We start from the raw sequence: 26,751 nt of genomic DNA, 5'->3' as shown, positions 1-26,751 counted from the left end.
ACACAGATCAAGGTCAGGGGGCAGAAGCTGGGGTGGGCCCCCTCTCAAGAGGCCAGCCCCGGCCAGCCCCACTCGCTGGTGCTCTCTGGAAGGCAAATGTGGTCGCAAAGATCTTCACGGCTCCTCAGCCCTCATGATGGAGGTCAAATCCTAGTGTGGCTCATGAAGCCCTGATGACCGCTTTCTGCTGGTCTCTGAGGCCCAGCTGTTAGTTCCCTGGGGACTCCCCTGCAGCCATGCCAAGCTTTCCAGTGGGGGGCAGGTTCTGCTCTGCCTGAACACCAGGCCCTTTCTGCTGTGCCTGGCTTATGACAACTCAAACCTCACCCAGCCTCCCTGACCTCCGTGTGCACCTGTTTCTTCCTCTGTGACCTAGTCAAGTTCCTTTACTTCTGAGCCTTGTCTGTGAGGCAGACGCTGGTCCTAGCTACTGCGTCACCTCAGAGGGCAAGTCCGGGGTGCTCAGGACAGCGCTTGGCCCTTACCCCGAGCCTGGTGCTGACCAGTGTGGTGCCAGGAGCTTCTGCAGACTTGGATCTGTAACCCATGCGGCACCCTGCATGTCAGAGGCGAGAAGGTGGGTGGGGTTCGCTCAGCAAGGGAAGGAGTGCCAGGGGAGGCGGGGTAGGGACTGTCCTGGGTCCAGCTCTCAGATTCCATATTGACTTAGCATGGGACCAAGCGCAGTGGACACACAGAGGCACCCTCTGCTTGGACCCTCTAGCACTGACCCTCAGGGGCCTCGACCTGCCTCGTATCTCAGTGTCCAACCTACCTGCCGGCCTGGCTCACCACCCACCTCAGCTCTGAGCACCCCTGGGGCCCGGGTTCAACGTGCATCCCAGGGGGCAGCCCTTCCCTGCTCTGAAGGGCAGCTGCAGGACCCCCGCCCTAGCCTTGGTTCATCCCCTCAGAGTGCCCCCCACCTCATTGCTGCTCACTGCCCAGGACACCTTTAGAGAAGCCGCAGCAAGCCCAGTCCCCACTCTCCTCCTGGTCCTTCGGTCAACCCTCCAGCGACAGGTGCCCTGGAGGGCAAGGCCCCCAGCCTGTCCACTGTGGCTCACACCCAAGCAGGACCCTCTGGGGGCACATGTCCAATTCTCAACCCCTGTGCACTCAGGAGCTCTGGGAGGGAGGGCTCATGGCACGAGTCATCAGACAACCTCCAAGGTCTCAGCTGCCACTGTTGACGGGTCTCCCACTTTCCTGGAGGAACCCTCCATGACTTCAAGGCCAGGGGCCAGGGCCTGGCTCTGCCCCTGCCACCCAGCCTACCTTCCTCAGGGCAGGTCTTCACCCCGTGGACATCAGAGCAGCAGACAGGGATCAGACACAATTGGCCCAACACCCAGCCCACGGAGAGGTCACAGCTGGAGTGGGAGCAGGGCAGCCTGTCACAGGGATGCCCCACTGTGGACACATCTGTAATCCAGCCTTGGGCGCAGTGGCTGCCACTTATCAGCCTCAGTAAACATCTGGCAAATGACTGCTCAGTGATGCAACCCTCCTATTTCCCCAGAAGGGAGGAGGGCCCTGCCTGGGTGCCCACTGCAAGGGAGCAACTCAAGGATGCCCTTCTCTATGGTCCAGGGACTGGACTCCAGCTATCACCCCTCTCAATGCCCGCATGTTGCAGGTGAGCAAAGGCAGGTTTGGGGAGAGGAGCGAGGAGGCTGAGCCCAGAGCACATTCAAGGACAGGAGTCCTTCAAGCTAGACAAACAGAGTGGAAAACCCCAAAAGGAACTGCTAAAGCACAAGGGAGTGAAGTGGAGACAGAGTTTTTAAGAGGTGGAGGAATCGGCTCTCACAGCCGACAGGACAGTGGAGGGGGAGCCAGGAAGGCTGCCTTTCCCAGCACTGCTACCCTCTTAAGACCCAGACCTCGCCTCAGTCATTTACACCATAGTGTGAACTAGAGACTCAGCAGGGACCTGAGATCCAGAAGTCCAGTCATTCCCAAACCTTGCTGCAAACCACGTGACTCCACTTCATACCCCAAGCCAACCCGATCAGAATCTCTGCAGGTGGGGCCAAGAAGCCTGTGATTCTAGAAATTGCTCCCAAACAGTTTTGATACAACAAGGTACAGACCAGGGTCAGGAACCACTTCGCAACCGAAGTCCCTTTGGAAAGGATCTGCCCAAAGTGACACAGTGAGTTGGTGTGGGGCCCCCCACAGGACCCATGAACCTCACCCCAAGGGACGGCCACCCGACAGCTCATCTCCTACGGCCAGGGCCTGTCCCACCCCGTGACCAGTTACCTCTGCAGGCCAATAAGCTTCCACTTCTGGAAGTCCGTGATGTGCAAAGGGGAGGAGAGCCAGTGCTTCACGGGTTTGCCATGGCGGCCGTAGCCAGGGACAAAGATGGAGAGCGCAGTCACCAGCTTCCTGACCATGGCCTCCTCTTCCCCCAGGACCACGAGCGTCCTCCCACTGAGCAGGGAGTAGATGGCTGGGTGGGCAAACGGGTACTGGCGGATGAACTTTAAGGCGTTCTGGCCTGCCCTCTTCTTGTGCCTCTCGGAAGAGGGGCCAGCAGGAGGCATGGAGGAGGGAGTCCTGTCGGAGCTGGTGGAGGCTACGCTGCTCCCATAGCTGGTGGCATCGGAGTGGTCATCCAGGCTGGTCTTACTGCCGTCTAGGCTGGTCAGCAGGTGGCTCGGGTCCAGCTCATAAGCAGGGAAGCCTTCACAACTATTGTCTCGGGAAGAAGGACTGGCATTTTCCACCGAGAAGTCCACGTGGAACCCTTGGTCCTTCTGCCGGTAGCGCTGTGGGGGAACGCTCACGACCCTGTCCTCATCGGAGAGTGTGTGGCCTGGGGTGGAGAGCGGCACCAGCAGAGCACCAGCTTCCCTCCCGATGCAGCAGGAGGCATCTGTCTGCAGCAAAGCAAGGCCCGAGCTGCCCTCCTCGGCCTCCCCCGCCTCCGGTGGGCTGATGCCTGCCTGGAAGTGGATGGCCCCCTGGCCGCCTTCTGCGTAGGACTCCTCCTCGTTAATGGCACTTGGATAGCTGGCCTTGAAGTCGTCAGGGATGAGGGCCTCAGAGGGGCAGGTGCTGAGGACTTCGATGCTGTCCCCACTGATGGTCCTGTGGCTGACTGCCTTGCTCCGGACGACCTGGGGGCTCAAGGGCACTGTGAGGCTGGACTGGCTCTCAGACTTCGACAGCACAGAGGTGGGTTTCTCTGTGCCCAGAACCTCGATGCTCTCTCCGCTACTAACGCTCCCTTTCATGTCCATCTCCAGGTAGTCCAAGTTCTCCTGGGGGTCAAAACTGCTTGATTCCATCACGGCCGCTTCCCTTGATGCCTCATCCCCAAGGTCCTGCTCCATCTTGATAAGCACGGACTCCACACTGGATTTGTAGGAGCCCACACTGATTAATACTTGAGGAACCAAACAGTCTTCTGGAGACTCAGAAGGCGGCACGTAGTGATGGGGCTTAGAGACTGTGCTCTCCTGTTTCTCAGCCAGTCTGTCGCTGACCTCCACCAAGTCTTCAAAAAGGAAGCTGGTGATGTGCTGCTGCTTCAGGAGTGCTCTGTCAATCTGACTGGTCAGGAGGTAACAAAGGTCCCCTCTGAACATGTGCTCAACGTGGCGGAGCTGCGCCAGGGTCTGGGTGAAGTACTCGGTGTCACAGAGCTCCTCCAAGGTCTTGAGCTTCTTGTCGAAACACTTGGTGGACTTTGCTTTGATGAGTTTCGGGGTGTAGGAGGGTCTGCAGGCATAATGGTCGGTGTCAGCAGACTCTTCAGGGTCAGAGGTAGTGGCTGCCTGGCTGGGCGGATCCTGGATGTGCTCCGATTCCCTAGGACACAAACTGGACCCCCTCAACTTGCGATGAGGGTATGAGCGGATCTGCCTTAGAAGGTCTTGATGTTCGATGATGGACTTCTCTACACTGGCCAGTTCATTGGCCTTCTCGATGGCCTGAGATGAGTAAAACCCTTTGTCATTAGCTTTCTTCTGGATCTCTGTCTCCGTGTGTAGCACTGTCCTGGTGTAATCCAAATCTTTCAGTTTTTTTTCAAGTTCCCCGGCAAAAGCCTTCCTGTTGCCTGTCTTCAAGCACTCTGATGCTTTGGAAAATTCAGCTGAGAGCTCCTGGAACTGCTGCATAATTTTGTGCTGGTCTGCCGAGATATAAGCCATACAAAAGGGCCTCACGAAGCCGCGGGCCTCCAGGTCGTACAGGGTGAGATGGTGCACGTAAGCAAAGGCCCCTTCCTTGGAGTCACCCAGCACCACCTTGGAGTCCTCCACGAAGTTCAGTTTGGGGTAGGCAGAGCCAGGAGGATGCCCCACGAAGGAGGCCTGGTAATCCACAGACATGATCCGCAAAGAGAAGTAATTGAGATCAAAATTACCAAAAACTTTGGTGTCATTGGGGATGGTCAGTAAGGGCTGGGGTCCCACCTGCTCAGAGAATTCGGAAATAAGGATGAAGTCCCGAGAGAACTTGGCCCCGGACAGTTTGGACCATGGATTGGCTCCTTGGCTGGCAAAGGGGAAGAGCGGCACCGAGTACTCCTCGGGCAGTGCCGGCTCATTGTAAGGCTCCTCCTCGTACTCGTCCTCTTTGGTGAAGGCCACCACGTCAGGGGCGCTGATCATATTTTCAGGTATATGGGAAGAACATGGAGAGGAAGTAGAACAGATGCGGAGGTAGCCAACGCGGGGGAGCCAGGCCTCTGGAGGAGGAAGCAAAGTCCCTGCGGAGCAGTCTTCTTTGCGTCCTCAGGGGTCCGAGGCTGCCAATCACAAACCGGAGGTTCGAGTTCTCGCAGCCCCTCAAAGGTGTGGCTCCTTCAAGGGTTCCGGAGGCCTCAGGAGACCCCAGGAACTCCGCAGGTCAGGAAGACCCAGGAGACTGGTTGCCCTTCGCCTCCTCCCGCGACCGCGGCGGGCACCCGCAGCGAGGTCACCGGCGCTCCCCCGAGCACACCACCACGGCAACAGCCCCACCTCAGGACAGTTGCCCAGTGCGCGGCTGCGGGCTGCGGCACGGACCAGCCAAGCGTGACGACTCCCACGGCCCGAAGGCAGAAACCGTCACGGCTCCTCGGACGCCACAACCCGGATCCAGCTACCGCGGCGCCGCCATCTTGGTGTCACATGACTCGAGCTGTCGTGCCGCGTGACCCGGAAACGTCCGCGTCAACTTCCGAACCGGAGAGCTGCGTTTCCCGAGAGCGGAGCGGGAAGGCAGGGAAGTGAGGCGGCCGCGCAGGGCGGCCTGGGAGTTGTGGTTCACGGGGCTGTGCGACTAGCGCTGGCGGAAGCGGCTGAAAGGCGGGCGGAAGCGGGCTGTGCGCGGGATAGCGGGCCAGCTGGAGACTCCCGGTTCCCGGGGCGGGCACTGCAGATGCGCTGGGCCCGGGGATGATCTTTCCGGCCGCCCACCGCGCTCTCCGGGGGCTGCCGCGGCCCGGTACTCGGGCCCTGACTCGCGCCGCCATGGAGGTGGCCCTGCGAGGCGTGCGGAAAATCCTTTGCGTGGCCGAGAAGAACGACGCGGCCAAGGGCATAGCCGACTTGCTGTCTGGCGGCCGCATGCGGCGGGTGAGGAGGTCCCCGGGCGGGCGGGACGGGGACGAGCGGCCTCTGCTCCCTCCGGGCGTCCCCGCCGTCGGGGCAGGGCGTCCGGGCGCCTGCTACGACCGACGGGCTAAACCCGTTTAGAAACGGAGTTAATGTCTCTAGTTTGTTTGGAGACCTTAGGTCCGCCTTGGGCGGCGGCGGGTGCCAAGCTGGTCTGAGAGGCGGAACCGCCGGCCGAACTCCCCTGGCTTGCTCTGGAGCCTGCGGGGTCGTCGGTCTGGGTGCATCCGACGCGGCGACCTGCCCGAGCCCCTGTTCCGGCGGGCGAGGTGGCGATAGTGTCTGTTCTGGACCACGGGAGGCGCAGAGGAGAGAGACGGTGAAAAGGTTTGGGAAGGGGGTGACCGGAGGCCTTACAAGCTGTTCAGGAAGCTCTCAGTTACAAAAGTGGGCCCCGAAATGGTTTTCTGGACATATCTCGGCGCGCGGGTGGAAGTCCCTTCTTTCACATCTCAGGGTCCTCAGGCCTCTGCTTCTTGCCTATAGGTGGTGGGAACTGGAGCAGAGGTTGTACGGGTGCTGGCTGACAGCATCACCTTTTCCCAGAGCTAAGCGTCCTGGTGACCAGCCCCAGGCTATGCCAACTCCTAGGGCTCCAGGCTCCTTGAGATTGGCCTGTCTACACAGCTAACTTTCTGTATCCTTCGGCCTCCGTTTAAGTGTCTCTTCTTCAGGGAACCTTTTCTTCACGTTTCTTTCCCCCAGAAGGGTCAGGGTGCAGTGTGATAAACTGTCACTGTGTCCCTTTCTACTTGGAAGGCACCTCCTGGTTACAGTTCCATAATGTGCTGTGCAAGTTGCTCATCTCATCCGAGTCCCCGTCGCCTTTCCATGGACCCTCAGCTCCGAAGGAAAGAGCTGTGGCTGTTGGGTCCCCTGCTGTATCCCTCATACCCAATATGTGTGTGGAGTACAGCAGGCCCTCACTCAGCACTTCTGGGTGCACATTTGACCTCAGTCTTGAAGTTTTACCAGGCAGTGAGAACCACATAGGCTTCCCTGGTGGCTCAGACTGTAAAGCGTCTGTCTATAACGTGGGAGACCTGGGTTCAAGCCCTGGGTTGAGAAGATCCTCTGGAGAAGGAAATGGCAATCCACTCCAGTACTATTGCCTGGAAAATCCCATGGACAGAGAAGCCTGGTAGGCTAGTCTATGGGGTTGCAAAGAGTCGGACACGACTGAGCAACTACACTTTGCTCCATGTACCACATGTACAAAAGGCAACCCACTGGCTTGAAACAGCTTGGCAAGTTCAAAACTGGAAAGCTGAGAGTGTAGGGTGCTGGGGGAAGGAACAAGTGGGCATAGCAAGAGAGGATGAGAGAGCCACGTGTTTCATGGATGAGTATCAACTGTCTTGAAGGTACCATTCATCAGTGTTCACTACACCCCCAGTTTTGTCCTCTATTTAGTTCCAGGTTTTATCACACCAAGAGGAAATGCCGTAGCCATTAAGCAGTCACCCTCCTTTCCCCACTCTTCCCAGCCACTGGGAGCCACTAATTTGCCTTGTGTCCCCAAAGATGTGTCCTGGATATGTCATACGAAGAGATTCATGTGATATGTGGCCTTTTGTGTCAGTCTTCTTTTACTTAGCATTTTTGGAAGCTTCACGTTATAGCGTGTGTTAGCACCGCATCTCTTTTCACAGCTGAATAATATCCCGTTGTATAGACAGATCGTATTTTGTTTATCCTTTCATCAGTTGGTGGGCATTTGGGTTGGTTCCACCTTTTGGCTGTTGGGAATAGAGCTGCTGTAAACGTTCGCTTACACGCAAGTTTTCATTTGAATACCCATTTTCAGTTCTTTGAGGTAAATTCCTAGGAGTGGTATTGCTGGGTCATAAATTAATTCTATCTTTAACTGTTTGAGGAACTGCCAAACTATTTTCCACACTGCCTGGAACATAATATATTCTCTCCATTGATGGTCTAGTTTTTTCATATTATGTCAACACTTTTTCCTTTTTTAATTATCACTGTTCTGGATGCATTCTAAGTTGCTTCAGTTGTGTTGTGTCTGAGTCTTTGCAAGACCTTGGACCAGAGCCCTCCAGGCTCCTCTGTCCATGGGATTCTCCTGGCAAGAATACTGGGGTGGGTTGCCAGGCCCTCCTCCAGAGGTTCTTCCCAACCCAGGCATTGAACTCCTTAAGTTTCTTGCATGGGTAGGCGGGTCCTTTACCACTAGCACCACCTGGGAAGCCCAGTTATCGCCATCCTCAGTCAGTCCAGTCGCTCAGTCCGACTCTTTGCGACCCCATGGACTGCAGCGCGCCAGGCCTCCCTGTCCATCACCAACTCCCAGAGTTTACTCAAACTCATGTCCGTTGAGTCGGTGATGCCATCCAACCATCTCATCCTCTGTCATCCCCTTCTCCTCCCACCTTCAATCTTTCCCAGCATCACGGTCTTTTTAAGTGAGTCAGTTCTTTGAATCAGATGGCCAAAGGATTGGAGTTTCAGCTTCAGCATCAGTCCTTCCAATGAATATTCAGGACTGATTTTCTTTAGGATGGACTGGTTGGATCTCCTTGCTGTTCAAGGGACTCACAAGAGTCTTTTCCAACACCATAGTTCAAAAGCATCAATTCTTCAGTACTCAGCTTTCTTTATAGTCAAACTCTCAGTCTGTACATGACTGCTGGAAAAACAATAGTTTTGACTAGACGGACCTTTGTTGGCAAAGTAATGTCTCTACTTTTTAATATGCTGTCTAGGTTGGCCATAACTTTTCTTCCAAGGAGCAAGCATCTTTTAATTTCATGGCTGTAGTCATCTTCAGTGTGATTTTGGAGCCCCCCCAAAAAATAAAGTTTGTCACTGTTTCCCCATCTATTTGCCAGGAAGTGATGGGACCAGATGCCATGATCTTAGTTTTCTGAATGTTGAGTTTTAAGCCAACTTTTTCACTCTCCTATTTCACATTTATCAAGAGGCTCTTTAGTTCTTCTTTGCTTTTTGCCATAAAGGTGGTGTCATCTCCATATCTGAGGTTATTGATATTTCTCCTGGCAATTGATTCCAGCTTGTGCTTCATCCAGTCCAGCATTTCTCATGATGTACTCTGCATATAAGTTAAATAAGCAGGGTGAGAATATACAGCCTTGACGTACTCCTTTCCCGATTTGGAACCAGTCTGTTGTTCCATGTCCAGTTCTAACTGTTGCTTCTTGACCTGCATACAGATTTCTCAGGAAGCAGGTCAGGTGGTCTGATATTCCCATCTCTTGAATTTTCCACAGTTTGTCGTGATCCACACAGTCAAAGGCTTTGGCACAGTCGAAACCACCACCATACTAGTGGGTGTGAAATACCTTGTGGTTTTAGTTTGTGCTTCCCAAGTGACTGATGACACTGAGCATCTTTTCATATGCTTGTTAGTTGCTGGGTTGCCTTTGAAGAAATGTCTGTCCATGTCTTTTGTCCAGCTTTGAATTGTCTTTTTGTTATTGAGCTGTGAGTTCTTTCTATATTCAGGATACTAGGTCCTCCTTAGATGTATGACTTGCAGATGTTCTCATCCATTCTGTGGGTTGTTTTCTCTTTTGATAGTGTTCTTTGATACAAAAAAGTTTAATTTTGATGACATCCAGTTTATCTAATTTTCCTTTTGTTGGTTATACTTTTACTATCATGTCTAAGTATGACCAATCTAGATAGCATATTCAAAAGCAGAGACATTACTTTGCCAACAAAGGTCCATCTAGTCAAGGCTATGGTTGTTCCTGTGGTCATGTATGGATGTGAGAGTTGGACTGTGAAGAAGGCTGAGCGCCGAAGAATTGATGCTTTTGAACTGTGGTGTTGGAGAAGACTCTTGAGAGTCCCTTGGACTGCAAGGAGATCCACCCAGTTCATTCTGAAGGAGATCAGCCCTGGGTGTTCTTTGGAAGGAATGTTGCTGAAGCTGAAACTCCAGTACTTTGGCCACCTCATACAAAGAGTTGACTCACTGGAAAAGACTCTGATGCTGGGAGGGATTGGGGGCAGGAGGAGAAGGGGACGACAGAGGATGAGAAGGCTGGATGGCATCATTGACTCGATGGACGTGAGTCTGGGTGAATTCCGGGAGTTTGTGATGGACAGGGAGGCCTGGCGTGCTGCAATTCATGGGGTCGCAAAGAGTCAGACACGACTGAGCGACTGAACTGAACTGAAGAAACCATTGGCAAACCGAAAGAGTTTTAGCTCTTATATTCAGGTCATTGATCCATTTTGGGTTAATTTTTCTGTGTGATGTTAAGTAACCTGTTTTGTGAAGTCTTTCCTCAGGCTCCTCTCCATCTATTTTCATCTCTGTTTCCAGATGCATTTTTCACAGCTCTTGATGCTGGGATCTCTGTCATGGGTCACCTTCCAGCTGCTTGTCCCTCTCTCCCATGCATGTCACTCTCTAAGACAGAGATGGGTCTGTTCACTTATTTAGCCCTCACACAGGGGTTGCTTCCCATGACATAATCCCTGCCTTTCAGGGACGTGAATTCTGAAGGAGGAGCCCAGACATCCACACGCAGAGCTCAGAATCAGGGGATGGCCTTTGCAGCTTAGTAGTAGAAAAGAATGGAAGTAACAAGTAATGGCACCAGGGGGTAAAATCAAGTCGTAGTTATGATAGGTAATTATTATTATTTTTTTTTTATGATAGGTAATTAGATACTCATCATGGAAAAGACTTGTATGTAGAAACATATATATGTTTGAGAGAAGTTCACTATTAAGATAAAATCTTTTTTCTCCTGAATAGTAGTACTTAAACGGTAGTAACTACTGAAGATAGTTCAGAGAACATAAATGTGTGTAAGCAGAGCAGTCCCACTTGGACAGTGACCACTGATAGTAACTCATAGATCTTTGAGGATTTATATTCAGAAGAAGTCTTGTAAATTCAGTGGCAGCAACGTTATCACTTCCTGTAGAGTGCTTAGAACAGGGACTGCTCTGGCGTCTGGAGGGGAGTTTGTTTGTTTTCTCTAATTTTGACGGCATGGATGACTCTGCAGAGAGATCACTGAAGCCACCTTCTTGGTCTGTATACACAGTTTTCTTCTTTCTCTAGGCTCCAGAACTCTGCTGGAATTTAAGCAGCCCACTCCTGAGCACCTTACCCAGTCAATGGAATCATGCATAATTGAGTGCTATCCTCAGCTGGGAACTTAGGGGGAGTCGGTCAGGGGCAAGTTTGAAATGCCAGGAAAACGTTTTGGTTCCTCAGGACAGTCCACTGGCGGAGACTGCCTGGGAGAGCTTTGCCCTGGGGTGCACACATCTTATTAGACAGGTCATCCCCCGGAAGAGGATTAGAACACAGTTTCAAGACTGTTCCCAGGAAAGTGGGGACCATGGACACACACCACGGGGGCTGGGCTGGGGCCAGGCTGTTGGCTGGACTCAGCCTGTGGCAGCCAGAGAGTCTGGGCCTTGGTACGTATCAGAGCCCATGCAGGAGTTTGTCTGAGAAGCTTTGATGCGTTCTTAGAAAGAGGTAGAAATGCTGCTGATTCAACTGTTTCTCTTCTCTGGACTAAAAGGGCTTAAGCAGCAGTTGCAGTTTGTAGGAAATGGCAACCCACTCCACTATTCTTGACTGGAGAATCTCAGGGACAGAGGAGCCTGGTGGGCTGCTGTCTGTGGGGTCGCACAGAGTTGGACATGACTGAAGCGACTTAGCAGCAGCAGCGGCACTAGACCCAGTGAACTGGTGTATCAGATATGAAAATAAATTCCCACTTTAAGTTTGCCATTGTGGCTTGAAGGGATCTGCACTCATTGTTCCCCACAGAAAATTTGTGTGAGGCTGGGGGAGAATGTTCTGGACACAATCCTCCTTGGTGCTTGCAGGTTCCCAGAGTCCCACTTTGCTTGTGTCTTGTCTTATGTGCTGTGTTGGTGTGAAACTCACACATGTAGTTACTTTTAACACCTTTTTGAAGGCTGGGATCTTCTCTGAGAGGGTCTCATTCACAGAAAAGTATAGCTAAGGAGGCAGGTGTAGGCTGGTTCCCAGGCCTGACTGGGACTCACAGCTTCACTGGATTTCAAAGCCAGAGAGAGGGACCTTACAGATGACTTTACTCAGAATAAAGTGAGGTTCAGAAAGGTGAATGACTTGCCCAGGGTCCTGTTTATTGGTGCAGTTGTATGGCTGGGAAGTAGAGATATGTGTGAAGAACAGAGAACTGGTGACACACGTCGTAATCCTGTCTGAAGTAATTGTCACGTGATCTTGGACAAGTCCAGTCTCACCTGTAGAAACATGTCCGCTGACCTCAGTGGACATGACCAGGTCCCTGCTTTTCCCTGAGTGTGGAGGGGCCACTTCACAAATGGGCCTAGTGATCTTGCCTCGTATTTAGCTGTAGGAAGTTCTGTTGCATTTGTAATATTCTGCAGGAGTTTGCTTGATCCTTATGTGAGGACTCAGTTTGTCTTTTATGTGCTTTATATATTTTTTTCTATTTTTATTTCACTTTCTAGAGGGAAGGACTTTCAAGATTCAACAAGATCTATGAGTTTGATTATCATCTGTGTGGCCAGGTAGGTGCTGCAGGGCTTCTATCCTGTGGCTGAAGGATGCTTTTGGATCCACCTGCCATCTTGCTGTACATTCCTTGGGGTGTTAGTGATGGCTAAAGAGAGAGCTTGTGTTTTAGAATTAATCAAGGAGAATTAGCCTGACCATTGTAGACAATACAATGTCTTTTAAGAAAAACTGTTTCTATGACCTGAAGATCATTGGTGACAGGTTATCATTTTATAATTCATAAGGAAGTCTATTTTTTATAAAACATGGTCCCAATGTAGCTGTCTATGACAAGAAACAAGCTAGTATACTGTAGTTTAAATATAAAAGGCATCATGGAGCCAGAATTAGAATGGTATTAATATTACTGTGGCTTTGGCTTTGAAGAGGTGTATTTGTTTATTTCTTTTCAGTCTTCTGGTTTGGGGAGGTTGTGTGTGTTTAGCTTTGCAGCAGAGCTAAGATGAGGGTACAGAGGTTTCCCACACACACACCCTGCCTCAACACAGCCCCCCAGCAACCCCCTCAGATGGCACCTTTGTTACAGTTGACGGGATACACGAGATCATCTATACCTGGAGTCCCAAGTTGACATTAGGGTTCACCCCACTCTTGTGCATTCTGTGGGTTTGCGTGAATGTGTACCTGTACCCACTATTAGGACCCCATGCAGAGTATTCTCACTGCCGCCAAAGCCCCTGTGCTCTGCCCATTCATCCTCCCTTCCCCCCAGCCCCCTGAGAACCACTTTTTTTCTCTTTGATAGAAGTTATAAAAGTTCCCTACTTTGACTTGGCAAAATCTAATTGCTAAAAGGCTGATGTAAAGTGGATAACCAACAAAGACCTATTGTGTATCACGTGGCACTCTACCCAGTGTTATGTGCCAGCCTGGATGGGATGGGGGTTTGGGGGGGAAATGGATACACGTCTGTGTGTGGCTGAGTCCCTTCCCCGTTCACCGGAACTGTCACAACATTGTTAAATTGGCTGTACCCCAATACAAAATAAAAAGTTTGACGTTTAAAGAAAAACAAGGCTAACGTGAATTTTGTCCTCATTCAGAATGTCACCATGGTAATGACCTCAGTCTCAGGACACTTGCTGGCCCATGATTTCCGGATGCAGTTTCGCAAATGGTCAGTTCAATCCCTGGGGGCAGAACATTCTGATTATTACAGTGACCTGTAAAGCATCACGGGAAGTCTGAGGCATGTCAGTGTTAGGTAACTTACAGCAGTAAGATAACTGAGTCCATTCGGCTCCTGTAGCAAAACACAGTCAGTGGGTGTCTTGTGCAGGACAGAAACACATTTCTCCCACTTACAGAGGCCAGAGGTCGGAGCGCTAGATGGTCTTGAGAGCCGGCCAGGGCCCCTTATAAGAGCTCAAATGGCCTCCAGGAGGCCCTACCTTCTGGCACCATCCCACAGTTGTTGGGATTCCAGCCTGTGAATCTAGGAAGACACAAACCGCAGATACCATGGCAGTGACCTAGGATTAACTTGTTTGCTGTGAATTTTCACCACATGCTTAGAATAAATACACGCTTTCAGGTGTGTTCCCCAAAATACCCAGACCCCTGACCAAGCAGGGATTGAACCAGGGCTGTACAGTGAAAATGCCAAGTCCTAGCCACTGGACAACTAGGGAACTCCCCACCCAGACCTTGGGTTGCGTTTACCCTGTTGCAGATATACAGGAAAGGGCTCCAGAATTTCTTCTCAGCAGCTCCCGTTAATCCCCAGGGGAAGTGCCTCTCCGAAGGTCACAGTCTCACTCATGTCCTCTGGCTTTTTCTCGGGGCCTGTGTCTGGCGGGAACGCACCACCAGGGCACTGGGATGGCTTTCTCCCTCCTGCGCTGAGTTAGGATTTTGTGTTTTCCTTTCCAGGCAGAGCTGCAATCCTCTTGTCCTGTTTGAAGCAGAAATTGAAAAGTACTGCCCAGAGAATTTTGTAGACATCAAGGTAGGATCTTGGGAGACGCGTGGCCCTGCAGTTGAACAACCACCACGTAATTAAATGGAGAGGTTTCTATATATTTTGATGGCATGAGAACTGAGGTTTTCCACTAAACAAGGCACCATGGTTTAAAACATTCCCATCCTTTCTGTAGAGGTGAGGCCACTTCGGCTAAGTGGCTGAGGGCCCGGGTGAGCGTTTGTGTGGACTGTGGCCACCTGAGGAGATCTTGGGGGTGAGCGTGCTTCTGTCAGAGCAGCTCCTGCTCCCCGCACTGGAGGGAGAATGCAGGCCCTGAGTGGCCATCTGGCCCTGAACTCTGCTTTCTCAGGCTGTTGGGGCACCTGTCCTTGGTTCACTCCCGACTGGGGGCCCTTCTTGGGATGAATCTCAATTCAGGGTTGATTTTTTTTTTTTTAACCCAGGACATGGTCAGAACTCCTAGAGCTGAAAGTGTGTGTTAGAGCCAAGTTTCTGGGCTCCTCACGTGGGTGTCATGGTATAAACCCTGTCTTCTAGGAGCTCCCGGGCAGGCTGGCTGCTCTGGTGACCTAGCCTCCTCAGTGCCCCCGGTGGGGACAGGCCTCACCGAGCTGGCATCTCAAGGAGCCTCGCCAGCAGTGGGCAGGTCCAGTGCAGAGCTGTCGGGCGATCGCTCCGCAGGGCCTGCTCTTACCCTCTTATCCCAACTGGGCGTTTCAGAAAACTCTGGAGCGAGAGGCCCAGCAATGCCAGGCCCTGGTGATTTGGACCGACTGCGACAGAGAGGGTGAAAACATTGGGTTTGAGGTCATCCACGTGTGCAAGGCCGGTGAGTATCTGAGGCCACAGTGGGTGGTGCTCAGCCCAGGTCCCCCTGCCAGACTCACCAGGCGTGTGTCAGGGCTTGGCCCCCATAGCCCAGGGCTTGTTGCCTGTTTGGTCCAGGCTGTACGATACCTGGACATTAAATAACCATTGACATCCGCTGAATGATTTCAGGTAAGTGAGAGGGTGACTTGAAGGCCACTGTTGGGCTTCAGAGAGTGGGGGTGCTTTTCCCTAGGCCCAAGGCCCAAGACAGCAAGGGACGTGGGCATTCTCGCGAGGCTCACCAGGCTTCTTCAGCTGGTTGCTGAGATGCATTCAGCCCCTGTTTCTGACAGCTCTCAGCCTGGCCACCACAAGGCTTCCCTCTTAGGCAGCACATGGCTAATTTAACTGAACCAGTGAAGTTGGACACCATAGCCTCTTGGACTGGTTCACCCCCTCAGGGTTCAGGGTGGTTTGGGAGCAGCGAGCCCGTGTGACCAGCCTGCCCCGTGCCCCCTCTGTTGCGCAGTGAAGCCCAGCCTGCAGGTGCTGCGAGCCCGTTTCTCCGAGATCACCACCCGTGCTGTCCGGACGGCATGTGAAAACCTTACGGAGCCCGACCAGAGAGTGAGCGACGCCGTGGATGTGAGGCAGGAGTTGGACCTGCGGATCGGTGAGGAGGGGGCTATGGGGGTGGGGGACTGGGGCTTGGGCGCGCATCCAGCCGTGACCTTGCCATCTGTGGTGTCTACTTCTGTCCATCCTCTCTGCCAGGGGCGGCCTTCACCAGGTTCCAGACGCTGCGGCTGCAGAAGATCTTCCCCGAGGTGCTGGCAGAGCAGCTTATCAGCTACGGCAGCTGCCAGTTCCCCACCCTGGGGTTCGTGGTGGAGAGGTTCAAAGCCATTCAGGCATTTGTGCCGGAAGTCTTCCATAAGATCCGAGGTGTGGGCCGGGGCCTGTAGGGCAGCCCGGGTACTGGTCCAGGGGGTGGTTTGTGCCTCGCCGTCTTCGCCCCTTTGTCATGTGTCTGAGGTGGCTCTTGCTGTCCCTGTGATGGGCCTCTCTCTCCGAGTCATGGCCTTCCTGTGTCTCCGACAGTGACTCATGACCACAGGGACGGCGTGGTAGAGTTCAGCTGGAAAAGGCATCGTCTCTTCAATCACACGGCATGTCTCGTCCTCTACCAGATGTGCATGGAGGTGAGAAGGTCTGAGAAGGTCTAGGAAGGTGGTGATTTGGGAAGACTGTCCTGGGACTTCCCAAGCTGCTCCTCTCTGTCCTGTGTCCCACGGGACTGCAGTTTTCAGCATGCATCTCAGGACATCAGCTTTTGGCACCAGTAAGACCCCATGAAAACAGTTTTGACTGTGGAAGGAAAGACTTGTAGAACTTTCAGGTGAAACCAGGAATGTTAATAAATGTGTAGCTGGAATCTGTCCCAAAACAGTGCACTCTCGCCAGAGGCAGATAAGGACCCGCTAGGCCAGCCAGGAACCACAGATCCTGGAGCTGGAAGCTGGGGAACTGGGTAGAAGCAGGTGCTCTGCAGGCCCTGAGAACTGGGGAAGATGCTTGGCCGGCCACGGTGACCTCAGCTTTCCCTATCTTCCCAGGATCCCAGGGCGACAGTGGTAGAGGTCAGGTCCAAAGCCAAGAGCAAGTGGAGGCCTCAAGCTCTGGACACTGTGGTACGTTCTGGATGGGAGTTGGTGGGGGGCGTTGTGCCAGCCCCAAGGAGCCCTGGCGTCCGTGGGGGGCACCAGCTTCTGCTGCAGAATGTGCCCAGGGGCATCTGTCTTCCTGGTGCCACGCAGGAAGGAAAACAGACCCCAGAGCAGGACGTGCTCAAGCAGCTAATAAACGTGTCGTAACTGCTCTGTGCGGGGCGTGGGGAACGAGCAGGGAGAGAAGTCACCGAAGCGTCCCAGCCTTGGGTGGTTGCTGCTGCGGTTTTGGTGTTGTCCTCTGTTTTCCCTGTGTTTTTTAACAGCATTGTTATTGGAATAGCTAGTTTTTTCCACCAAAGTGGAAAAGCATTTTCTTTGTTTCTGCATAATCTGTGTAAACCTCATTTTGCATACCCACTTTATGAACCTGCCCCCAAATAGGGCGTCTCAAATTTTGTGACCCCAGGAAAAGCCACCTAGCAGGACACCTTAGGGTGCCGCTTCCCAGCCCCCACTCTTCAGGAGAGTTCAGGGTGTGTTCACTCTGAAGGTGGAGCCTGTGGGACAGCAGGGGCAGCACGGGTTACAGGCTGTGTGCAGTGGCCCTACGTGCGTCATCCCTTGCTGGTTGACGTGCTCAGATATGTAGCCAGCAGCATTTTCAGAGGGCCCCCCCCACCAAGGGAAGGGATAGCTGGTGACCCCCTGAATGCCTGCATGGATGTTTGTCACCATCGGAGGCCCCGAGGTCTGGATGGTGTCCCCAGAGTGCAGGTTTCAGACTGCGGCAGTGGAATAAGTCCTTTAGCCCGTTGTTAGAAACGCAGTTCCTGGCCCCGCCCCTGTCCAGCCCTCCTCGTCAGATCCCTTAGTGCCTGTGCCCAGGAGTGTGTCCACTCCTGTCCCCACTCATTCTGGCTTCTGCACTCAGAGTCCGACAACCCCTGGGCTGTGGCCTGACTGTCTGACGGGCCTGGAATCCTTCCCCAGCACAGCCTTTTACACGTGTGTGACGCAGCCAGGGTGATGGCCGAGGGGTGCTGAAGAAGAGGGTGTGGATGTTGTGTTCTCTGACCCATGCTCTGTCACACATCTGACAGGAGCTGGAGAAGCTGGCATCTCGGAAGTTGAGGATAAATGCTAAAGAAACCATGAGGATTGCAGAAAAGCTCTACACCCAAGGGTAAGCCTGAGTCCTCGTTTGGGAAGAGAGTTTGATGCGTCTAAATCAGGGTGAAGCATCTTAGAACTTGAGCTCGTGGGGAAACCAGACTGTCTAGATGTCACCAGCTCTCCATGGAGAGACTTTGGCCTTGTCTTCTTTTAGAATGGAAAGGGCACGTCAGAGTCACTTTCAACCTAAAATAAGATCCCACAGAGTACGTCCAGATCCCACTGTTGACCTCTCATAGACGGGGCGCGGGAACCCTGCAGGGCAGGCAGCACATGTGGCACTTGTGTGCCTGTGGGAGGGCGGGGCTAGGGTGGGCGGCCTGGAACCGGCTCTGACCCCTCGGGGTGACCCACAGGAGTGCCTGCTGCTCCTCCCCTTGGGGTCTCGTCTCGGGACTTCCCCACGGTTGGGCACCGCAAGGTCTTGGATCAGATGGGCTGCTACTGGGGTCACCAGTGTTCTTGGGTCAGTTCAGTCGTTTCTCGACCACCTCAGCCGTTTTTCATTGTGTGTGTTTGGCCTTGTCTAGGTACATCAGCTATCCTCGAACTGAAACGAACATTTTCCCCAAAGACCTAGACCTGGCGGCACTGGTGGAGCAACAGACCCCGGATCCACGCTGGGGGGCCTTTGCTCGAAACATTCTAGAGCGCGGTGGCCCCACCCCACGCAATGGGAATAAGTCTGACCAAGCGCACCCTCCCATCCACCCCACCAAATACACTGACAGCCTGCAGGTGGGTATTCCTGGCCATGCTGCCTCGGGACCACGAGGAGGTCAGGGCTCAGGCCTAGGTTGAATCTGCTCTGTGGGATCTGACTTCAGGAACAGCGTGACTGAAAATTTCTCTTCCATTGCGGGGAAGAGATGTCATATCAACACTCTCCTCCCACAGTCTGTGCCTGGCTTCACTGAGGGATCCCACAGCCCATCCAGGCCCCGCACCATGCTTTCCCCTCCCTCCACTGCTTCCCTGACCCTCCCGCAGACCAAGCGGCCCTTCGCTGAGCCCTTACACAGCCCCCACCTTCTCCCCCTGAGACTGGGCTGGTCGTGCAGCATGACATCTGATGGTTGTGTGCATGTGCTGGATTTGCTGGGCTTGGATTAGAAGGATTGTATTCGACAGGCGTTTGCACCGTGGCTGTGTGTGTGGATGTCACATCTCCCTTGCAGACGTTCTTAGAGGAGGATTTGGGATCTGAGTGTGAACGTCTTACAGGCTCCTGCCAGGGGGCCTCACTGTGTCTCTAGTAACTGAAAGGGCAGAGGTTACCGTTACCCTGTGTTTGTGGTAGGTCTGGGGCTGCCTGAGTGTCTTCACGCCGCATGTCCTGCGTACACGGGCCCTCTTGGAAACTTGCTTTCACCTTTTTTCCTGCTCAGACAGGCTTTACGTCAGAGGAGTTGCTTTCCAGTCTTGAGGGAAGGGGACTCCACTTGTGAAGTTTATGGGCCTGACCCCACAAGCAGCATGGATTTGCCTGCCCTGCACACGGGTGTGGAGCTCTGGGCTGGGAGGCAGCACTGGCCAGACAGTGTCTGGAGGCGCTTGGGTTCCTCTTCTGCCCGCAGGGGGATGAGCAGCGACTGTACGAGCTCATCGTCCGCCACTTCCTGGCCTGCTGCTCGCAGGATGCCCAGGGCCAGGAGACCACTGTGGAGATCGACATCGCGCAGGAGCGCTTCGTGGCCCACGGCCTCATGATCCTGGCCCGGAACTATCTGGACGTGTACCCGTATGATCGCTGGAGTGACAAGGTGACGCGTCTGGGCGGGGGACCGTCCTATTCCTGGCTCAGGGACCAGGTGGGCTGACCATTGCATCTCTGCCTCTGTAGACCCTCCCTGTCTACGAGCAAGGCACCTGCTTTCAGCCCAGCACGGTGGAGATGGTGGACGGGGAGACCAGTCCCCCCCAGCTGCTCACCGAGGCTGACCTCATTGCCCTCATGGAGAAGCACGGCATTGGTCAGTAGCTGGTTGTCATAGTAACTGGTACTCCTTAGCTGAAGTGAGGCTGTCTTCTCCGTACTTCATAGCTGAAGGGCGGCTCAGGAGCAGTGAAGAGCTTGCCTCAGGGCACAGAGTGTGTGAGCCGTGAGCCCCTGGGTCCAGGTGACGCCACAGTCGGCGCCCTTGGCCGCGGCCCTGTGCGTCCGCAGGTGGACACAGGCGCTCCCCATCACTCAGGCTCACCTGGGCCACGCTGACCAGCGTTCTTGGCCCTCACAGGGATTTGTTGGTTTTTGTTGTATATTTAGCAAGGTACCAACATTTAAAACTGTGAAGACCCACGTAAAAACAGGTACCTTCCTCTTCAGGAGCATCAGGGTTTGGCGGCTTGGCAGCCGAGAGTGGCGGTTGTTTTCTGGCAGTCACGCTTGGCTTTGTTCACCTGCTCAGCACGTGCAGGGCCCCCATGCGATCTGAGTCTGCCTCTCGGGTTCTTCATGGATGACCATGTGCTTAGCTTCTGATAAAGTATTTCCCATAGTTGTTTAAAAATCAGATTTTTTTTTTTTCTTAAAGAAACTGGGCCAGAATACTTTTTCCCATTAGTCCTGTGGCCCAGGCTTTACAGGTGGGTTCCTTGTGACTGACCTGCTGCCCCTCAGTTTTCACCACAGCTCTAAGGGCAGCTGAGTCCAGGGCGACCAGCGCCACAAGGGGTGGGAGTATAGGGAGAGGGTGGAGCAGGGCAGAGCCCCAGCCCTCACTGCAGAGGGAGGTGGGGGGAGGAGCTTACAGGGGATTTACAGCGGGATGTGACTGCTGGAGTGAGTGGGTGTGAAGGAGAGGTGAGGTTGCTGCCGAGGCTTCTGCACGGCTGGCTCTGAGTGGAGTTGTGTCCCCTGGAGTAGGAAGTCCAGGCAGAGGAAGGGGCCTGTGGGGCTGGGGGCTAAGGATGAGCCTGAGTGACAGGAATGGCCTGCAGGTACGGACGCCACGCACGCTGAGCACATCGAGACCATCAAGGCCCGGATGTACGTTGGGCTCACGCCAGATAAGCGCTTTCTCCCTGGGCACCTGGGCATGGGGCTCGTGGAAGGTGAGGAGCTGGGGGCTTTGGGGGTGATGGTCACGAAGCCCCACAGTGTATCCAGGCCACACGACGCTACTCTTGTCCACAGGCTATGACTCCATGGGCTACGAGATGTCCAAGCCTGATCTGCGGGCCGAGCTGGAGGCTGACCTGAAGCTCATCTGCGAGGGGAAGAAGGACAAGCTGGTGGTCCTGCATCAGCAGGTGCAGAAGTACAAGCAGGTGTTCATCGAAGCCGTGGCCAAAGCCAGGAAGTGAGTGCTGGGCGGCCCGCTGGGCCCTGGGGATGGCCGCTCCGTGCACTGTGGCCTTCCCAGGCACTCACCCCACCTGCAGTTTCCCTTCTCTCCATCCGTTTGTTTGGCTCCTCACACCAGACCCTTGTCAGCCTGGCAGCCACAGCCAGGAGGGTCTGGTCCAGTCGTTCTGGGCTTTAGATATGCCATCTCCATCCCATCCTGAGTTAGCAGGTGGTGGTTTGCCTGTGGGTGCACCAAGTGTGGGCGTGTGCCCCGTTTTCTTGGGCCTTCGGGGGTGCCCGTGGCCAGTAGCGTGTCTATGTATTCTGTTGGAAATAACACATTTTTTTACTCCATGCCAATTTTGAAAAGAAATGCACGAGCCATTTAGACTTGATTCCAGACCATCTGGAGTGTGTGCATGGCCTAAGGTCTGCTTGCTGTGGGGCAGGTGGTGAGGCAGGGGCACCTGCCTGCAGCTGGATCACTCCCAGGAGCGGCCACCTTGGGAGCGGCCACCTCGGGAGCAGGCCACGTGGCCCCCATGGCCCCGTTTGTGGGAGAATGCTGTGTGAGTCACACATGCATGATGGGCGCCTGACTTGAAATGCTCTCCGTTTCCTCAGGTTGGACGAGGCCTTGTCCCAGTACTTCGGGGCGGCTACAGAGGTAGCCCCACAGGATGCCCTCCCGGCTGTGCCCGAGCCCATCAGGAAGTGTCCTCAGTGCAGCCGGGACATGGTTCTTAAGACCAGGAAGAGTGGCGGGTCAGTGTCTGGCTATGCCTCACCCTACCCCCGCCCCTGAGGCCCAGTACTGTCATGCAGGCCCATCCTCTGGTTCTGTGTCCTATTTAAAAGCCCAGACTGGGTGCTGGTGCTGAAATGGTGGCCTCGGGTGTGAGGCCTCGTGGGAATTGAGGGCTGGTGGAGGCAGGGCTTGTCCCCTGGGGATGGACGATGCTCCATGGACGGTGGCGCAGGCCTCCTGATCAGTGACCCACTGAGCCCGTCTGCTCCTCACAGAGCTGCAGGAGGGTGAGGCCTGTGTTCTTTGAGGCGCGTCCAGCTGGGGGCTCGGAGGGCACCCTGGGCAGCCAGGCCCCACTTCAGTCTGGGCGCTGGTGGCGGCTTGGTGGTTTCTCATCAGGAGACAGCATCAGCAGTGATTGAGGGGGTTTCAAGGACACAAGTGCAGGCTGGGCCTCCCGTCACTTGGTGTCACGGACCATGTCTCCAGAAGCTTGAGTATCACCTGTGATCAGACATAAGTGTCCCCACCAATGGCACCGTCCCAGCGTCGGGGCTGCCCATCTGACCCGGCCTTGCTCCCCAGGTTTTACCTCGGTTGCACGGGCTTCCCTGAGTGTCGGTCGGCCATCTGGTTCCCGGACAGCGTGCTGGAGGCCAGCAGGGATGTGAGCGTGTGCCCAGTGTGCCAGCCGCACCCAGTTTACAGGTGAGATGGACGCTCGACTGGCCCTTGGACCTTTGGTCATGTGTCAGAAATCACAAGGATCTCAGAGAACTTATGCTTATGAGGATTTACCACATTCTCAAAGTGAAAGCAGGTTTTTAAATATTTGTTAATTTGTAACAATTGCATACTAACAGATAGGTCTTTAGGATACAATTTATTTTCAAAGCAAAAAAATGAGAACAGCTTGTGTTCCAATGTTGCCAGAATAACATCTGGGTTAACAGTAGGGCAGAGCCGCTTGCTGCTGGGCGCCATTACCAAGCCATAAGCCAAGAGGCCCTGGACCTTGCTGCAGTGGGGCCCGAGGACAGGCACTTTTCAGAGGCACCTTGGTGTGGGCGGTTGACTGGGTCCCAGAGCCCACCCCCCCCAGCCCCCTCCTCCCTCTTGTGAGGTGGCTGTGCCTTGTGTGGCTTCCCTGGGGTGGGGGTCGGGGACAGCCCCCTGTGGACCCAGGAGAAGACTCTTAACCCAAGGATTGAGTGCTTTGTCATCTTCTGTTCTCACAGGTTGAAGTTCAAGTTTAAACGAGGCAGCCTGCCCCCAACCATGCCCCTAGAATTTGTCGGCTGCATCGGCGGGTGTGATGAGACCCTGAGGGAGATCCTGGCCCTCAGGTTCTCCCAGGGCGCCGCCCGAGTCAGCCAGCCTGCCAGCCAGACCTCCGGCTACCTGCAGGCTAGCCAGTCCCTGAACAGAATGGACAGTGGCCAGCAGGGCCAGCCCCGGCCCCCCGTCACCAGGCCCTCGAAGGCTTTGACCAGGACTCTGCCTCTACCCGCCGTTGAGAGTGAGAGCAACTCGGTGACCTGCAACTGTGGCCAGGAGGCCCTGCTGCTCACCGTCCGGAAGGAGGGCCCCAACCAGGGCCGCCAGTTCTACAAGTGTGGCAGTGGTGGCTGCAGCTTCTTTCTATGGGCTGACAGCGGCCACCCAGGAGCCGGGCCTCCCTCCTCAGCGTCCAGACCCCCAGGCGGCCCCCTGGAACACCCCCCAGGCTCAGGGACTCTCTTGGGCGGGTCCAGCAGGCCTGGCAGTGGTGGCAGCGGTGGCGCATCCTGCCTGTGTGGCCAGCCGGCTGTCACACGCACCGTGCAGAAGGAGGGGCCCAACCAGGGCCGCCAGTTCCACACGTGTGCCCAGCCCCGTGAGCACCAGTGCGGCTTCTTCCAGTGGGTGGACGAGAACGTGGCCCCAGGTGAGGGGTGGGGCTGCCCTCCCTACCAGGACTTCACACCCGCGGGGTCACGGGCAGCCTGCTCTGCCCCGGGCAAATGCCCGGCACTGCACAATACTCCATGTACAGCTGCTCTTGTCTCCGTTGGGTGGTGGTTGTGGTCGTGCCTCCCAGACAGGGACCATGAGGCCCACACTGGCCACGTGGCCTGTTGGGATCCCCACGGTGGGGCTTGACCTGGGAGCCCCTCCTACCGTTGTGAAGCTAGCAGGGTCTGTGTCGGGGCCTGGTGTAGTAAGACGGAAGCCCTGTCCCTGACATTTGGAACCTGCCCCACGTTACACGGTTTGAGTCGGCCCCCCACAGATGGGTGTGGGGAGAACCACTGCCCAGACAGAGGGTCAAGGTAGATGAGGTACCTGAAGGTACCTGGCCATCTTGGGACACGGCAGGTACCTGGTCATGTGTCTGAGAGAGACCGAATGGCCTTGTATGTCTGTATGTCCTTGAGCCGTTTGGTGTGGTTTCTCAGCCTGTTTACTCAGTAAGATGGGCGCCTTCTCCCTTTCTCTCATTCCTATTAACCTACAGCTGTGATCCTGACACATACGTGGCAGGTCTGCACACACAGGAAGAGCCCAGAGCCTGGGTGCAGGCCAGGGGTTGGAGACACCACTGCTCCAAGGGACTCACGTCTGCCTTGTAGGAGGCAGTCTGTCTAGGAGGCATCAGGGCTGGACCACCTCCCGCACGGCGGGCATCAGGGTCTCCTGTTGGGAGGAGGTGGTGTCTTTGGTCCTGGGTGACGGGGCAGTCCATGCTGTGAGGCTCCTGAGGGACAGGGAGGGTCCAGAGCTCAGGCTCCTCGCACGGCGGGTGGGAGCGAGTGTTGGTTACAGCCAGCGTGTCTTTGTCGCACGCGCACGCGATCGGGTGGCTGGGCTAATAGGTCCTCGTCTCTGCATGTGAGGTGACATGGGCCCCTAACCAAGGCCATGGTGGCAAGGCTCTCGGAGGGCATTCCCGTCTGCACTCAGCAACCTTCCATTCTCCCCACAGGGACCTTCGGAGGCCCCCTCTGGCCAGGAAGCAGGAGAGGAACCCAGGGGCTGGAGGCCAGAAGCAAGAGGCCTCGGGCCGGCTCCTCAGACACAGGGTCTGCAGCCAAGAAACCCCGGAAGTGCAGCCTTTGCCACCAGCCTGGACATACCCGTCCCTTCTGTCCTCAGAACAGATGAGGCAGCGTCGGGCTGAGGGGGCCCCCCGCCCTTCTTCCCATCCTTATGTCTTAGGAAGCACGTTGTTTCTCAGGGTCCACCAGCAGGTCTCGGGGTTTGGCCTGTTTGTTGAGTCCGGGTCCAGATCTCTCTCTGCTGGACAGTGGCCCTGTGTGCAGGACCCAGGAACAGCTGTGTCTACGGCTGGGCAGCCACAGAGGCTGCCTTCTGTGACTCACAGGGGCTGTGCTGTCAGCGCCTTAGTGGAGATTGGCCCTGTCTGCAAGGGGCTTCCACCCACAGATGGCCTGAGAAAGGATGGGATGCCAGGGAGAGGCTCCTGTTTGGAGGTTGTGTCTGCGGAAGGTTTTTGCCTCTTTATTAACAAGCTGCAGCCAGGATGCCCCACAGCTCAGGTGCCTCAGTAAAGAATCCAGCCCCTTGACCCTGGCAGTGTAGCATCTGGGGAAGTTTGGCAGGACACTGGGCAGTGCTGACCTGCCTTGCCTCCCCCAGCTCCACCACTGTCCTTTGGGGCAAAGAAGAACTGGTGCAGATGCTGCCGTTTCGGCCTCCCAAGAACCATGGAGCTGAGTGGGAGTCGGTGGACTTTGCTCTGCAGCTCAGATGATAAGTAGGAGTAAGCTGAGCATGACTGAGTTGTATGGCTGCTGAAGCAGCAACCTGTTCTGGGACTCCTGGCCCCAAACCCTTCCCTCAGACCAGCCCTCACACCTGGACTGGACAGTGGGCTGCCCAGAACTGCTCCTGGAGCCTCTGGTCACTGGGTGTTGGTCTTAGCCCAGTGGCCCAGTCCACTTTGTCCCTTTGGTTTTCACCTGTGCTGACCATCTCACATAAACAGCCGCATAGTCGTGGCCCCTCTCTGCTTCCCTCTTGGCGCCCGTCTCCTGGGGTGGCCCTCACGGTCACGCAGCGGTGCCTTCTGTGATTTTCTGACTGAGCTAGTCCGCTGTGTTCACTCGTCATCAGTTGATGGACACGGGGGTGTTTCCACCGCCTGGCTGTTGGGAGCAGTATAGCTGTAAACTTCTATGTGCAAGTTATTTGAACACCTGTATTTTTGGGGATCCACACTTAAGAGTGGGGTTGCTGGGTCAGTTAATTCTATGCACTAAGCTCTCCACAGCAGCTGCGCCATTTTACCTTCTCACCAGAGTTCCCCTTTCTCCACATCCTTGCCGACGTGCCCTTGCCCATATTGCCATCCTCATGGGCCTGAGGTGGCATCTCGTGGCTTTGACTTGCATATCCCCAGTGACCACTGCAGTTGGGCATGCTTTTCACCACTCCCGTGGCCTTTCATGTTTCTTTGGAGAAATGAAAGGTCTTTTCAAGACCTTTGCCCGTTTTTCAGTGGGGTGGTTTGTGCTTTTGCTGTTGAGTTGAAGGATACGACCTTCAACTCATCTGTAGGTTGCAGTCTCTCCACGGGGATTTCCCATGCCCACCAGGACCAGAAATGCCGAGTGGGACTGGGGGTCCTGGGCTGGGCCTTCACAGGGTGGTCAGGTTCTGGGGGCAGGGTTGCTGTCAGCACAGGTGGTGAGACCATCACACAGATGGGTGGACACTGTGAGGGAGATTTCCACACAGGCCTCCCAGGATGCTGGGCAGAGGCCCCGCTGCCCTCGGGGTGCATCGGCCACCTTTCCCCCCAGACCTCTGTCTCAGGTTCCTGAGCTGCCTCCGTGTTCAGCTCAAAGGTGGGAGGGGCCTGCTCCGCAGGGCAGGGGTGCACCATCCTGTCTTCACCAGTATTCATGCTGGGCAGGGGTGCAGGGTCAGCCTGGAAAGTTCCCTGAGGTCATACAGGCGGGGGGGCCCG

General features: G+C 55.0%; 2 protein-coding genes across 2 annotated transcripts; one reads left to right on the top strand and one right to left on the bottom strand.

The window, feature by feature from the left end:
* Window positions 1–25: 25 nt before the first annotated feature.
* Window positions 26–5,126, bottom strand: SMCR8 (Smith-Magenis syndrome chromosome region, candidate 8). Its single transcript, XM_010842905.1, has one exon. The coding sequence runs from the start codon at window positions 4,629–4,631 to the stop codon at window positions 2,265–2,267; it is 2,367 nt and encodes a 788-aa protein (XP_010841207.1). The 5' UTR covers window positions 4,632–5,126; the 3' UTR covers window positions 26–2,264.
* Window positions 5,127–5,192: 66 nt separating this feature from the next.
* On the top strand, window positions 5,193–25,969 carry TOP3A (topoisomerase (DNA) III alpha). The gene is made up of 19 exons (XM_010842904.1): window positions 5,193–5,579; window positions 12,099–12,158; window positions 13,209–13,282; window positions 14,038–14,113; window positions 14,810–14,918; window positions 15,429–15,572; window positions 15,674–15,844; window positions 16,001–16,101; window positions 16,516–16,590; window positions 17,670–17,752; window positions 18,273–18,480; window positions 19,320–19,505; window positions 19,586–19,715; window positions 20,683–20,796; window positions 20,879–21,044; window positions 21,656–21,796; window positions 22,365–22,487; window positions 23,018–23,706; window positions 24,745–25,969. The coding sequence occupies exons 1-19, from the start codon at window positions 5,400–5,402 to the stop codon at window positions 24,921–24,923; spliced, it is 3,009 nt and encodes a 1,002-aa protein (XP_010841206.1). The 5' UTR covers window positions 5,193–5,399; the 3' UTR covers window positions 24,924–25,969.
* The last annotated feature ends 782 nt before the right edge of the window (window positions 25,970–26,751 follow it).

Source organism: Bison bison, unplaced genomic scaffold (assembly GCF_000754665.1).
Source record: "Bison bison bison isolate TAMUID 2011002044 unplaced genomic scaffold, Bison_UMD1.0 scf7180017864180, whole genome shotgun sequence".
Classification (NCBI taxonomy): Eukaryota; Metazoa; Chordata; class Mammalia; order Artiodactyla; family Bovidae; genus Bison; species Bison bison.
This window is presented reverse-complemented; position numbering and strand designations above follow the sequence as displayed.